General features: G+C 36.6%; 1 protein-coding gene across 1 annotated transcript in view; it reads left to right on the top strand.

Annotated features, from left to right (window-relative positions):
* LOC138153285 (palmitoyltransferase ZDHHC11-like) overlaps window positions 1-16,343 on the top strand; it is a 176,653-nt gene that overhangs the window by 133,420 nt on the left and 26,890 nt on the right. Inside the window, 1 exon segment of the mRNA XM_069077424.1 lies at window positions 14,488-14,494. Within this exon segment, the coding sequence (XP_068933525.1) occupies window positions 14,488-14,494 (7 nt within the window).

The following is a 16,343-nucleotide window of genomic DNA, read 5'->3' as shown; positions in this document are numbered from 1 at the left end:
ATAGATAGATAGATAGATAGATAGATAGATAGATAGATAGATAGATAGATAGATAGATAAATGGTACCATAGACATTGAAGAAATATCATAAAAAAAAAAGATCAAAGGTTGGGGCTTTTGAGTCATGTGACAAACAAAGTAGAAAACTAGATGTGTTCTCTGATCCCACAATTTATCAAACTTCTCAAAAACAGAAATTATGTGCCAGAGATAAAAAAAATTTCAGCTGTCTCCATTCTCACCCAGAATAATAAAAAAAAAAAAGATTTAAAAAAATGAATTGATGCTTTTCTTGAACTCATTCAGCACCTCTCCTTCACCTCCCAAACTACCAGCAACAAAGCTACACTAGACAACCCAAGGATGCAACTCCAAGGCTTGCAACAAAGCCTAATCCCACACCCTACTCTGCTCTCCTTCTCTGCAGTGGCATAAATATGCCAGCTTCAAGCTGCAGAAATTTATTCAGGCCATGACAGGCATCCTCCAGGATGCTGCCACCATGTCAGAATTCTATTCTGGGGGAAAAAAAATCTCTAAAAAACAGAGCAACAGGGGAAAAGGACAGGGGACAGATGTGGGGACTGAAGTAAAATTCAACTCCACACCCCCAACCCACCCTCATCCCAGATCCTTGGAGACCAAAATCTAAACAACAAAATTTCTCCCTGGCTTAGGTGGCAATGGTATAGAAGTGCTCTGAACTACCAAGCCAGATAACTGAGGAACAGAGGGAATGTTGGGAGTGACTGTGTAGGACTACACTAAGCCTAAGGGAAAACTAAATAAATGTAAAGGTCATGAACCAGAGCATGAGAGTTCAGAGGAGACAGAACGAGAGAGCAGGTAATAAAGAAAATAAGAGAAACTCTCTAGAAAGAGGTGAAAAAATGAAACTTGAAAAAAAACTAATAAATAGTTGAAAGAAAGGAGAAGGGGTATCTACTTGATTAATTGGGAGGGAAATAAAGGAAGAACAAATAAATAACCAGAAAAAAAAAACAGAAAAGAAAGAAGAGCTAATAAACAAAATACTAAATGAAAAAGGATAACAAATAGAAGGAGATTGAGGTGAAAGAAATTGGGTCACCTTAAATGAAATAGGCTAAAGTCATTGAAGAAACATAGTACAGTGTTTACTGAAGGAAAGGGGGGAAAAAAGGGAAAAAAGGGTTTTGTTGTTCAGTTATTTCAGTTGTGTCCAATTCTTTGTGATCCCATTTTGGAATTTTCTTGGCAAAGATACCAGAGTGATTTGCCATTTTCTTCTCCAGAGGATTAAGGCAAACAAAGATTGAATGACTTGCCTAGGATCACAGTTTGTAAGCAGCTAAGGCCAGATTTGAACTCAGGAAGATGAGCTGGGCATTCTGACCCCTGCACCACCTAGTTTCCCCTGAAAGGATTGCTGGGCAACAATTAAGAATCAGTTGTATTCACATAGCAAGAATTTATTATAAACTCAGTCTATGTGGTTTCATGACTCCCTCCAGCAAAGATCAACTCAGTAGTTGAGAAGAGGAAGCAGAGAAGGTTCAGAGTGGAGAACAGCTAGGGTTGGGGATTAACAGTATAGAAAGAAGAGGAGTTAGGGATCCAAGCATGGGAACACATCCTGTCAAAATGCTCACTAGACAATGAACAGATTCTCTGATTATCTCAAACAATGCCTTTATTTAACCTTTCTTCCTTGCTGCCATCAGAGTGGGTCTCCAGTCCGAAATAGAAAAGATAAGGAGAACTGGTATATAGAAAGTTTCTGTCCAAAGTACAGTGCATTGTTCCTAGGAGAGTATTCTTAGCTCACTTATTTCACTGCTTTGAAAAATAAAACATTCCGATAAAAAATAAGCTTTTATAAGCAAAACCTCCCATATTAGAAAGTATTGTACTTATCTCTATTAATCTCTTAACTGGCTGACTTTAATCATAAGACATTCTATTTCTACAAATAAATCTCTTCTTCCAATGAGCCGCCATTTCCATTTGCTGCAGGCTACAATTAAAGACAATTGTGTGGGGGCAGTGAGATTTTCAAATATGTATAATGAGATTTTCAAACCTTGAATAGTTAATTGAACCTCCTCTGTGAGGCAGATGGAAAATAAGGTGTCTGAATCCATTGTCTGTTTTTGGCAGCTTCTGCAGCTTTGTTTCTAATAAAGATCAATTGCATAACCACAGAGGGTTTCTAACATAACCTTCAGTCAATGCTTTGTTTATGAGGATGGTGAGTCTTTCATGTAGAAGGTATATGTGTGTAATATAATCAGCATTTTCACTATTCAGACTTCTGTTCTACCAAAAGCATGTTTCCATAACTGCCTATTATGTAGTATGTATCATTACATTGCCTATAAATTTAATCCATAGAAAGAGCTAATAAATAGAAATATGTATAGAATAATTTTGTGTGTGTATGTGTATACACCTATTTGTGTCTAATGGTAGCCATATCTAGGGTGGGGGGTAGGGGAAGAGAAGAAAAAAAAGAATTCACATGATAACTTTATTGTATATTTGAAAGAAATAGCGAGTTGTGCATAGTAGATTTGCAGTTTTGTATGCTATTATATTTTTTGTTGTGCTTTGTTGTGGAAATGCTCATTTTGTTCCATAAATTAATTTTTTAAAATTTAATTGCACAACTGTGGAAAAAAGGTCTTTGGGTCTTAAAAGGTGAAAGATATAGAGATGGCTCAAAAGATTTTTAATTTCTGGAGGTTTTTAATGCATAACTTCCCCTCTTCTGAAAAGATATATGAAAATGATGAATGTGTATTTATGAGTGATTTTATGAAATGTGTAAATATACATTTTAAGGAGACACTAATGTAAACCATTTAAAAATTACCTGTGATTTCATAAGTGCCTGAGTCCCATTACCTTGAGTCCCATTAACATGGGAGTCTCTCCTCTTTGGTGGAATAAATGTCCCATGCCATCAGCAATGAGGGGTGGAAAACAGACTGAAAATAACAGAGCTCTCCTTTCTCTAGCTCTTATCAACTCCACCCTACCCTCACATAGTAGGATGGGTGGAAGATTGATCTCCACCAGTGAGGAGAAAGTGCCATACCAATAGACTCTAGGACTTGGGTTAAAAGTATTTAAAACTCCTACTGAGTAAACTTCCTCTATCATAGCAGATCATTAAGATAATAATTTAATGATAATTTAAATGAGGTTTGCCCAAGGTCACACAGATAACAATGTGGAACAAGCCTGATATTTGAACCCTGGTCTCCCCAACTCAAAGGCTATATCTCAATCCACTACTCCAGGGTGCATTTAAAAGTTTTTTTTTAATATTTTTATTTATTTTGTTAAATATTTCCTGATTACATGTAAAAAAAATTGACACTCATTTTTTAAAATTTTGATTTCCAAATTCTCTCCCTCCCTCCCAACCCTTTGAGAAAGCATAGATAGTGATTATACATGTGAAGTCATACAAAACATATTTCCATATTAGCCATGTTTCAAAAGAAACAAAATAAAACAAAAACAAAGAAAGTAAAAGAAAAGTATGCTTCATTTTGGAATGAATTCATCAATTCACTCTCTGGAAGTGGATAGCATCCTTTATCCCAAGTCCCTCAGAACTATCTCGATAATTGTCTTGATCAGAGTAGTTAAATCTTTCAGTTGATCATCCTCACAATATTGCTCTAACTGCATATAATCTTCTCCTACTTCTGCTCATTTCACTTTCCATGAGTTCATATAAATCTTTTTTTTTTTTTTGCCTTTTGGAGGGCAATTGGAGTTAAGTAACTTGCCCAAGGTTACACAGCTAGTATTTTTGTGTGGGTGTTAAGTGTCTTGGGCCAGAACTGAACTTGGGTCCTTCTGACTCCGGGGCCAGCGCTTTACTCACTGCACCACATAGCCGCGTTCATATAAATCTTCCCAGGTTTTCCTGAAACTACTGTGCTCATTGCTTCTTTTAACATAACAGTATTCCATCACTATCATATGCCAAAACTTGGTTAGCCATTCCCTAATTGATGGAATCCTTTCAATTTCCAATTCTTTGCCACCACAAAAAGAGATGCTATAATTTTTTTTTTTTTTTGCACAAATAGGTCCTTTTGCCTTTTCTTTGATCTCTTTGGGATACAAACCTAGTAGTGGTATTCCTGGGCCAAAGGGTATACACAGTTTTATAACTTTTTAGACATAGTTCCAAATTGTTCTCCAGAATGGTTGGATCAGTTCACAACTCTACTAACAATGCATCAGTCTTCCAATTTCTCTACATTTCCCTCAGCATTTGTCATTTCCCTTTTCTGCCATATTAGCTGATCAAATAGGTGCAAGACAGTATCTCATAGTTATTTTAATTTGCATTTCTCTGATTGATAGTGATTTAAACAACTTTTCATGTGACTATGGGTAGCTTTGATTTCTTCTTCTGAAAACTGCCCATTCATATCCTTTGATCATTTATCAACTAGAGAATGGCTCTTATTTTTATAAATTTGGCTCAGTTTCCTATATATCTGAGAAATGAAGCCTTTATCAGAGAAACTGCTGTCAAAATTTTTTGACCAATTTCCTGTTTTCCTTCTAATTTTGGCTGCATTAGTTTTGTTTATCCCAAAACCTTTTCATTTCATGTAATCAAAATGATCTATTTTACTTCCTCTAATCCTCTCTATCTCTTTTTTTGTCATAAACTCTTCCTTTATCCATATATTTGACATATACATTTTTCCATGCTCCTCTAATTATATTACCCTTTATGTCCAAATCATTTACACATTTTTACCTTATTTTGATATATGGTGTGAGATGTTGGTCTAGTTTCTGCAAAACTGTTTTCCAGTTTTCCGAACAATGTTTGTCAAATGTTGAGTTCTTACTCCAAAAGCAGGGGTCTTTAGGTTTATCAAACACTACTACTGCATATTGTGCGCCTAATCTATTCCACTGCTCCCATTGTTTCTTAGCTAGTACCAATTTAGGGATTTTTTTGTTTGGGTTTTTTTTTTCTTTTTGGAGGGAGGAAGGTAGGGCAGTGGGGGTTAAGTAATTTGCCCAAGGTCACAGGGCTAGTAAAGTGTTAAGTGTCTGAGGCCGCATTTGAACTCGGGGCTTCCTTACTCCAGGGCCAGTGCTCTATTCACTGACCAGCATGTTTTTTAACTATTGTTGTTTAGTCATTTCAGTTATGTCCCATGCTTTGTGACCCCATTTGGGTTTTCTTGGTAAAGATACTGGAGTTTTTTTTGCCATTTCCTTCTCCAGATGATTTTACAGAAGAAGAAACTGAGACAAACATGGCTCACTGACTTATCCAGGGTCACATAGCTAGTAAATGTCTGAGGCCAGATTTGAACTCAGTCTTCCTGACTCCAGGTTTGGCACTCTATCCATTATACCCCATAGCTGCCCTGCTCTGATGATTGTTGCTTTGTAATATAGTTGAAATTTGGAACTACTGAGCTGTCTTCCTTCCGATTTTTTTTTCCATTTATTCCCTTGATATTCTTGACCTTTTGTTCTTGCAGATGAATTCTGTTACTATTTTTTTCTAACTCTATAAAATGATTTTTTGGTAGTTTCATTGGTATGGCACTGAATAAGTAAATTAACTTAGGTAGAATTGTCATTTTTATTATATTAGCTTGGCTTCCCATGAGCAATTGATATTTCTATAATTCTTTAATTCTGTGTTTATTTGCATGAAAAATGTTTTGCAACTGTGTTCATATAATTCCAGGGTTTGTCTTGATAGGTAACTCCCAAGTATTTTATATTGTGTAAAGTTATTTTGAATGGAATTTCTCCTATCTGCTGCTAGGTTTCATTGGTACTATATAGAAATACTGGTGATTCTTGTGGGTTTACTTTATATCCTACAACTTTGCTGAGGTTAATAATTATTTCAACTAGTTTTTTAGTTGATTCTCTAGGCTTTCTAAGTATACCATCATATTATCTACAAGAGTGATAGGTTTGTTTACTCATTACCTATTTTTATTTCTTCAATTTCTTTTTCCTGTATAATTGCTATAATTAGCAATTATTGTACAATGTTGAATAATAGTGGTGATAATGAACATTCTTGCTTCCCTCCTTATCTTATTGAGAAGGCTTCAAGTTTATTCCCATTATAGATAATGCTTGTGCTTGGTTTTATATAGACACTACTAATCATTTCAGAAAGGGTCCATTGATTCCTATGCTTTCCAGCATTTTTAACAGGAACGGGTGTTGTATTTATAATCATATGGTTTGGGGGGGGGTTGTTATTGATATAGTCAGTTATGCTTATAGTTTTCCTAATATTGAACCAGCCCTGGTCACAGTATATGATCTTTGTTTTATATTGCTGTAATCTCTTTGTTAGTATTTTATTTTAAAATTTTGCACATATATTCATTAAGGAAATTGGTCTATGGTTTTCTTTATCTTTTTTTGCTCTCCCTGGTTTAGATATCAAAACCATATTTTTGTCATAAAAGGAATTTGTTAGAACTCCTTCTTTGCCTATTTTTAGGCTGAATTTTGATAGAAATGATATCCTCCAGCAGATTGCTTTTCCTCTCTGGAACTCATTTTCCTCATCTGTAAAATGAGGGGGGTTAAACTAAAGTACTTCTAAGATCTCTCAAAACTCTAGATCCTCTGATCTGGTAGAAAAAAAAATCAAGCCTATAGAAGTGTTTTCTCTCATCTACAATCAACTTGGGTCCAACATCATTTTCTAAACAGTATAAGTTGCTGTAAGTTGGATACTTCCAATGTTATAGTGAACTTCCATTCTCAATTATTCTCTCCACATGGGTATGGGCATTCTTTAGATTCTGAGGAGTATTTTCTCCCTAAATATGATTTTGACCTGGTCAAAAAGAACAATGATTTGACTGCCCCAGTGCCTAAACTCCCAACAACTAGCAGAAGGGCTATTGATACACATAAATACATATGTGTTATATAGAAATATCATATATAATGTAGACTGACTCTATATACACCCACATACACACACCATATGGTACTGCATACAGATGTTCCCTAACCCAAACTTTGTGTCACTAGAAATTCCAAGGAATATTCATGTGAACCTCTTCTTATCTCTAAAGTTGGAAAGAATGAAATTTGGCAATTTCTTTGTGATTTTACCATTGTACATAGAATGACGATGCATCTGGGGAGAAATAAACGGCTGAATACGAACCCAGACAATAGTTACTTAATACAAGAACTAGAACCACCTTGTAAAATGAATGAACGCATAGAAAATATTTTATTACAGCTTACTATGTGGTAAGCACTGGGCTTCTCCCAGAATAGGAAAACAAGCAAGAAGACAGGGTTTACTTTCTAACAGGAGAAGACAATATACATAAAGGAATAGTGTCAAGAGAGGTGTGTTTTTGTCCAGAAAAAGAGCTATGGAGTCTGAATGCAGATTAAAGCATATTATTTCCTCTTTTTTTGGCGGGGGGTGGGTTAGGGGGAGGCACTTCTTTCTCGTGGTTTTTCCCTTTGGTTCTGATTCTTCTTTACAACATGACTAATGTGGAAATATGGTTAATATGATTGTACATGTATAGCCTATATCAGATTCCATGCCATTTTGGGAAGAGTGGAGGTGAGGGAAAGGGAAAAATTTAGAACTCAAAATCTTATAAAAGTGAATGCTGAAAACTAGAAATAAACTAATTACTTTTTTTTTTAAAGAGAGAGAGAAGTGTTTTGAACAGAGAAGTCAGAGGGAATGGTAATTAGAACCATAGGACAGGGAAGGCACGGCAACACAGAGGCAGGCCCAGAAGTGGCCTGATCAAATCTGAGGGCAAGTTGGCCACCAACCACAAGGGCCACTACCAGGACTATCACCAAAGGGCTGGGACTGGAAAGAGCAAGGTAAGAAGCAAATACAGGGGCCCCTGTCCTGGACAGCAAACACTCCTGGGGCTACCACTTCATAGCCCAGAAATTTAAAAAAAAAAGCCCCTTTCAGGACCTCCAAAACCAGGATGACAGAGTGAACCTCACTTGCTCCAAACCCCCCCTCTGACCGTGAAAACATAGTAACTCTTGCCCCAGGGCAAAATCCTCTACAGTAAAGGCTTGGGATCCTAGAGGAAGGGCGTGGCTGGGACCCTACCTCAAAATGGGTAGAAAGCAGACTACAAAGACAAAGACTCTGGAGTCCTACTATCCTCAGGGGGAGGAACCAAACTCAGAGGGAGACAATGTGGACTCTACACCTACAGCTGAAACTTCAACAGAGAATGGGTCCCAAGCACAGAAGGCTCTCCTAGATGAGATCAAAAGGAACTTTGAAAACAAAATGAGAGAGATAGAAGACAAAATGAATAATTCTCTCAAAACCAAAATAGCGGAATAAGAAAAACATCATAATGAGGAAAACATCTCTCTAAAAAGAAAAGTGTATGATATGGAAAAGGAGCTCCAAAAATTAACCAAGGAAAATGATTTGCTAAAAACTAGAATGAACCAAATGGAAACAAATAACTCTATGAGGAACCAAGAATTAGTCAAGCAAAACAACAAGAATGAAAAATTAGAAAAAGAGGTAAAATACCTCAAAGCAAAAATAACTGACCTGGAAAACAGATCCAGGAAAGATAATTTGAGAATCATAGGCCTACCAGAAAATCATGATGAAAAAATGAGCCTGGACAACATTCTCCAAGAGCTCATTAAGGAAAACTGCCCTGAGATACTAGAACCTGAGGGTAAAATAGAAATTGAGAGAATCCACCAGACACCTGCTGAAAGAGATCACAAACTGAAAAGTCCTCAAAATGTTGTGGCCAAACTCCAGAACTACCAGATAAAAGAGAAAATACTTCAAGCGGCCAGAAAGAAACAATTCAAATATCGAGGGTCCACAGTGAGGATTGCACAGGATTTGGCAGCCTCTACACTGAAAGATCGGAGGCAGTGGAATACAATTTTCCGGAAGGCAAAAGAGCTCGGGTTACAACCAAGGATCACCTACCCAGCGAGACTGAGCATATTCTTCCAGGCAAAGAGATGGTCATTCAATGATATAACAGAGTTCCAGACCTTCTTGATAAAAAAGCCAGAACTCAATGGAAAATTCAACCTCCAATTACGAGATGCAACAGTGACTTAGAAAGGTAAACAAGGAAAACACACACATACCCTGCTATTTGATAAGAGCAAACTGTTTATAAACAAGTAGAGGGTATGAGTAAAAATCTTATTAAGGGCTACAAAGTGACTGCAATGGAAGAAAGGGAATGAATGAAGTGGAAAAGGGTAAATTATGCCACACATAGAGACATAAAAACTGTAGCAAAGGAAAAGAAGGGAGGGAGATGGGAATCATATCAGCTTTTCCCTCATTGGTTCTGGTACAAGGAGGGAATAACAACCAGTTAAGCGTAGGACTCTATGGAGAAGAAATGCAAAAAGTATCATTTTAGAGGGAAAGAGGGGAGGGAGAGGAGCTTCACATGAGATTTGTTCCTGTCACTCTTGGTGCGAAGAAGAAATAACATACTTCATTTAGTTTAAAAATATCCTACAGGCAGTAGCAGGGGGAAAGGGCTACGAAAGGGGGGTGGGAGTGGTTTGTAGGGAAGGAAGAAGTAAGAGGAAAGTGGAGGAAAAGGGAAGGGGCTGATAAGGGAACACTGAGGGAGTGGTCAAAAGGAAAACTCTTAAGGGGGGGGAAATATGAACATTAACAGGGGCGGGAATAGGATGGAGGGAAAGAAACAGATAACAATTATAACTGCAAATATGAATGGAATAAACTCTCCCATAAAATGGAGATGGATAGAAGAATGGATTAGAAATCATAATCCTACAATATGCTGTTTACAAGAAACACATCTGAAACAGAGGGATACACATAGGGTAAAGGTAAAAGGCTGGAGTAAAATATATCATGCCTCAGCTAAAATAATAAAAGCAGGGGTAGCAATCCTTATCTCAGATAAAGCAAAAGCAAAAACTGACCTAATTAAAAGAGATAAGGAAGGAAACTATATCCTGTTAAAAGGCACCATTGAGAATGAAGCGATATCATTACTTAACATATATACACCAAGTGGTGTAGCATCCACATTCCTAGAGGAGAAGGTAAAGGAATTAGAGGAAGAAATAGATAGCAAAACTATACTAGTGGGAGACCTTAATCTCCCCCTCTCTGAACTTGATAAATCCAACCTCAAAATAAACAAGAAAGAAGTTAAGGAGGTGAACAGGATTTTAGAGAGGGTAGGTATGATAGATCTCTGGAGAAAACTGAATGGGGATAAAAAGGAATATACTTTCTTCTCAGCAGTTCATGGCACTCAAAAATTGACCACATTCTAGGGCATAAAAACCTCACAATTCTATGCAGTAAGGCAGAAAAATTAAATTCATCCTTCTCAGATCATGATGCAATAAAAATTATATGCAACAAAGGGCCAGGGAAAGACAGACTAAAAACTAATTGGAAATTAAACAATTTAATCCTAAAGAATGAGTGGGTTAAACAAGAAATTATAGAAACAATCAGTAATTTCATTGAAGAGAATGATAATAATGAGACAACATACCAAAATTTGTGGGATGCATTAAAGGCAGTTCTTAGGGGAAGTTTTATATCCTTGAGTGCATACATGATTAAATTAGAGAAAAGGGAGCTCAACGAATTGGGCATGCAATTGAAAAACCTAGAAAAAGAACAAATTCAAAATCCCCAATTAAATACTAAATTACAAATATTGAAAACCAAAGGAGAGATTAATAAAATTGAAATTAAGAAAACTATTGAATTAATAAATAAAGCCAAGACCTAGTTATATGAAAATACCAACAAAATTGATAAACCCTTAGTCAATATGATAAACAAAAAGAAAGAAGAAAATCAAATTATGAGTATCAAAAATGAAAAGGGCAAATCTACCTCCAATGAAGAGGAAATCAAAACAATAATTAGAAATTATTTTTCCCAATTGTATGCACATAAATTTGACAATCTTAGGGAAATGGATGAATATTTACAAACATACAAGTTGCCCAGATTAACTGAAGAGGACGTAAATTACTTTAAATAATCCCATCTCAGAAAAAGAAATTGAACAAGCCATCAGTCAACTCCCTAGAAAAAAAAACTCCAGGGCCAGATGGATTGACTAGTGAATTCTATCAAACATTTAAAGAGCAATTGATTCCAATATTCTACAAACTATTTGGGAAAATTAGTGAAGAAGGAATCCTACCAAATTCTTTTTATGACACAAATATGGTACTGATACCTAAATCAGGAGGAGATAAAACAGAGAAAGAAAATTATAGACCAATCTCCCTCATGAATATAGATGCAAAAATTCTAAAAAAAAAAAATACCAGCAAAAAGACTACAGCAACTTATCTCAAGAATAATACACTTTGATCAGGTAGGATTTATTCCAGGAATGAAAGGATGGTTTAATATTAGGAACACCATCAATATAATTGATCATATCAACAATAAAACTAGCAAAAACCACATGATCATCTCAATAGATGCAGAAAAGGCTTTTGACAAAATACAACATCCATTCCTATTAAAAACATTAGAAAGTATAGGAATAAATGGAGCCTTCCTTAAAATAATAGGTAGCATCTATTTAAAGCCATCAGCAAGTATTATATGTAATGGGGAGAAGCTAGAAGCATTCCCTATAAGATCAGGGGTGAAACAAGGGTGTCCACTATCACCCCTCTTATTCAATCTGGTACTAGAAATGTTAGCAGTGGCAATTAGAGGAGAAAAAGAAATCAAAGGAATAAAATTAGGCAAAGAGACCAAGCTATCACTCTTTGAAGATGATATGATGATATACTTAGAGAATCCTAGAGAATCAAGTAAAAAACTACTTGAGACAATAAATTTGGCAAAGTTGCAGGATATAAAATAAACCCACATAAATCCTTGGCATTCCTATATATTTCCAATGAAATTCAACAGCAAGAGATAGAAAGAGAAATTCAATTTAAAGTTACTGTAGACATTATAAAATGTTTGGGAATCTATCTGCCCAAACAAACCCAGGACCTATATGACCACAACTACAAAACACTTTTTACGCAAATAAAGTCAGATCTAACTAATTGGAAAAATATCAATTGCTCATGGCTGGGTCTAGCTAATATAATAAAAATGACAATTTTACCTAAATTAAATTATATATATAGTGCCTGTAGCAGCAAGCACCCCAAGTGTCCTCAGGGTCGCTGCCAACACAGGTTCTTAGATCTGCTTTGTTAAAGGAAAGCAACTCAAAATGGGTTAACAAGCTTACTTTAATCAGTTAAATATGTATCATTTACCTAGTTCAGGGGAAAAAGGTCAGCACCCCGAACTTCAGAATATACAGACAGAATTATCAAGACAGAAAAACAGATCAAGTACACAGTTTTCCAAACTGTCCAACCATTACATCCATACCAAACAACATCTGGGTTTCAAAGCCGGGGGGGCTCTGGACAATGGCTTCCCAGAATTTCATATGATCAAATCACAGAACACTTCTCAAAGTGAGCCCCAAAACAAAGCTACACATCAGGGCTTATATAGCCTTCTCCTGGCTCAGAGAATATAACAACCTTATTGACTCACTGGCCAATCAAGAAGTATCTACTGGAAAACAAGCCTCCCACCCCAGGCTCCAGGTGCACTTTAGCCTAGGGGCAGGGAAGATCTTCAACTTTACATTCCCATTACAGTGCCATACCAATTAATTTACGAAAAACTACTTTATAGAGCTAGAAAAAATAGTAACAAAATTCATTTGGAAGAACAAACGGTCCAGAATATCAAGGGAATTAATGAAAAGAAATGCTAGGGAAGGTGGACTAGGTATACCAGATTTCAATCTGTATTATAAAACAGCAATCATCAAAACTACTTGGTACTGGCTGAGGAATAGAGGAGTGGATCAATGGAATAGATTAGGCACACGAGATTCAGAAGTCAACGACTATAGTAATCTATTGTTTGATAAATCCCCAGACCCTGGTTTTTGGGATAAGAACTCACTATTTGACAAAAACTGCTGGGAAAACTGGAATATAGTTTGGCAGAAACTGGACATAGACCATTATCTAACACCATATGCCAAAATCAAGTCTAAATGGGTGCATGATCTAGGTGTAAAGTTTGATATTGTAAGCAGTCTCCTAAGACAAGGAATAGTTTACCTATCAGACCTGTGAAGAGGGAAAGACTTTATGACTAAACAAGAATTAGAGAACATTATAAAATGTAAAATGGATAATTTTGACTACACGAAATTGAAAAGCTTCTGTACAAAGAAAGCCAATATAACCAAGATTAAGAGGGAGGTGGGAAATTGGGAAAGAATCTTTACAACCTATGTCTCTGACAAAGGACTCAATTCTAAAATATACAGAGAACTGAGTCAAATTTATAAGAATACAAGTCATTCCCCAATTGATAAATGGTCAAAGGATATGAATAGACAGTTTTCAGAGAAAGAAATTAAAGATATCTATAAGCACATGAAGAAATGCTCTAATTCACTATTGATTAGAGAAATGCAAATCAAAACAACTCTGAGGTACCGCATCTCACCAGTCAGATTGGCTAAGATGACAAAACAGAAAAACGATAAATGCTGGAGAGGATGTGGGCAAATTGGAACACTAATGCATTGCTGGTGGAGTTGTGAACTGATCCAGCCTTTCTGGAGAGCAATCTGGAATTATGCCCAAAGGGCTATAAATACTTTCATACCCTTTGATACAGCAATACCACTCCTAGGGTTTTATCCCAAAGAGATCATAGAAGTGGGAGAAAGACCCATATGTACAAAAAATGTTTATAGCAGCTCTTTTTGTGGTGGCAAAGAATTGGAAATTTAGGGGGTGCCCATCAATTGGGGAATGGCTGAACAAGTTGTGGTATATGCATGTTATGGAATATTATTGTGCTATAAGAAACGAGGAGCAGACGGTCTTCATATTTACCTGGAGAGGCTTTACTAACTGATGCTGAGTGAGAAGAGTAGACACCAGGAGAAATTTGTACACAATTACAGACACAACGTATGTGTGATGACCAACTTTGATAGACTGGACTCCGCTCAGCAACACAGTGATGTAAGTCAATCCCAAAAGACTCATGATGGAGAGAAATATGTGCATCCAGAGAAAGAAATAGAAAGAACTGAGTTTATATCCAGGTGGAAGCAAAATATCTGATCTTTTTCCTTCTCTTATTTGGTTTTATGTCCTCTTTACCATTTTTCATTCCAGCTGATACAATCCATCTTTATAACCTGACTAATGTATAATGTGAAAGTATTTACAGATCCTATACTTGACTATATGCCGCCATGGGGAGGAGGGGAGGGAGGGGGACAAAATGTGAAACTCAAGGAATTGTGGAATTGAATCCTGTAAACTAAAAGGAAACAAAGAAATTAATTAAAAAATAAATAAAAGGTGAAAAAAAATAAAGAACCTTACTACAGCTCAGAGGTAGCCCTAGACTTTGAGAAGGAGATATAGCTAGTCACATTCTAAGACCTTACCTGTTAGTACATCTGTGAGTTAAGGAATTAGTCCAGGACCTTGCTATTAAACCAAAATTTGCCTCAAAAAAAAAAAAGAACCATAGGACAAATGATTGATATGTGATGGTTTACAGAAATATTTCACAAAGTCGTAATCTGAGACTTAGGAAGGAGGTCAGTGATCATCTTCTAAGGCAACCAGTACCTTAAAAAGAATTCCCTTTACAACATTCCTGACAAGTGGCCACATAGCCTCCTTTCTAAAACCTTCAATGAAGAGAAAGCCATTACAACTCTCTAACGTTCTTAATGGTGACATGCTGGCTCACTAACCTTAGGCAGGACAAAAGGGCTATTTTATCTTCCTACCTTTTCTCTAGGGAAAATGCATAGAATGATTTGTGCTAATGCATAGAACCAGAGGACAACATATTGAGTTGTGGGAGTCTCATGTTAAACTGAAATGGTGCAGAGTGTTTGAAAGGCACTAATGTGAAACATAGCCAGAAGGGTAGGCTGGGGCTAGACTAGGGCGAGGGTGGGGGGTAGGTGCAGTCTTAAATGGAAGACTAAGGAATTTGTAATTTTTTCTATAGACAAGTAACAAGTCACTGAAGATTTTTGAGGAGAGTATCATCATCAGACCTCTTCCTCATCTATATTTTCCTGCAAATCAGATATTTAGAAACTTCCTCCAACTTTGCAGATTCATAGTTGAGTTTGTGGGACCAGAGATCTAGACCTGGCAAGAGGTCCAAGGAGGTTAAGTCACTCACCCAAGGTCATTCAGGTAGTAGGTTCCTGAAGCAAGATTTGAATCCAGTCCTTCTTAGATCCATAGCCATTGCTCTTGTCTATTGTATTTCTCTCCCTGTCTGCTGCCTCTCATGGCAGACACATAAGCTGATACACTCTAATTAGTTTCCTCTCACCCCTCACCCTCAGCCATGCCCTCAGATGGGACCAGATAACTGAGTATGCTCTTGTGTACCAAGCCCTGAGTGTGTCACATGATTTAGTAAATCTAAAGACCATCATATGATCTGAGAGACAAAGTGTCACCTAATAGACCATCAGAATAAAAAATCCACGGAAGGGAATGATGTGGTTGCAAAACACCAACAATGTTATGCAATGTTGCCATACATTAGCTCTATGTATCTATGTCATTTCCTACTTTTGGACTGTAAGCTTCATGAGGGAAGGGACCATTTCTTATCTAAATACTTTGTCTCCTCTAGCACATAACATAGTGTTCTGCAGATAGAAGTCACTTTATAAAGGCTTACTTGTTAAATTATTGAATACCAAGGCAGTGTTTTTGCTCCAGGCATACAATAGAAGACAAAAACACACATGTAGAATTCCCAAATATCAAAGCCAGAGAGACTTGACTTGTCCTATATCCCACCTGAATGTGGAAGTATGCACACCCCTTCATGAATGTGCAGGACCCCAGAGTGAAGGGAGTTAGAATCAATGGTAAGTCTTGGAAAATCCAAAGATAGACTTCACCTGCTTCATAATATTTTCTGGAACCTTCCCCAAGATGTGGCTTGTAAAATCATCTCATGCATTATTGGCCACCTGTGTGTAATAGGCTAGCAGCTTCGTTGTGGTGTGTTTAGTGTGTACACATACATACATATATATATTTATATATACCTATTTGTGTATATGTATGTATACATATATACTTTTATTTGGTTCTAAAGGTTACGGAATGTTTTCTTTTTGTTTATGCCATTGAAACTAGTGGTTAGGGGTTGTCTTTCATGGTGGCCTTACAAGTTATATCAATGATGCCCTGGTGC

Source organism: Petaurus breviceps, unplaced genomic scaffold (assembly GCF_028583685.1).
Source record: "Petaurus breviceps papuanus isolate PSGF00001 unplaced genomic scaffold, PetGlider_PUasm1.0 151, whole genome shotgun sequence".
Lineage (NCBI taxonomy): Eukaryota > Metazoa > Chordata > Mammalia > Diprotodontia > Petauridae > Petaurus > Petaurus breviceps.
This window is presented reverse-complemented; position numbering and strand designations above follow the sequence as displayed.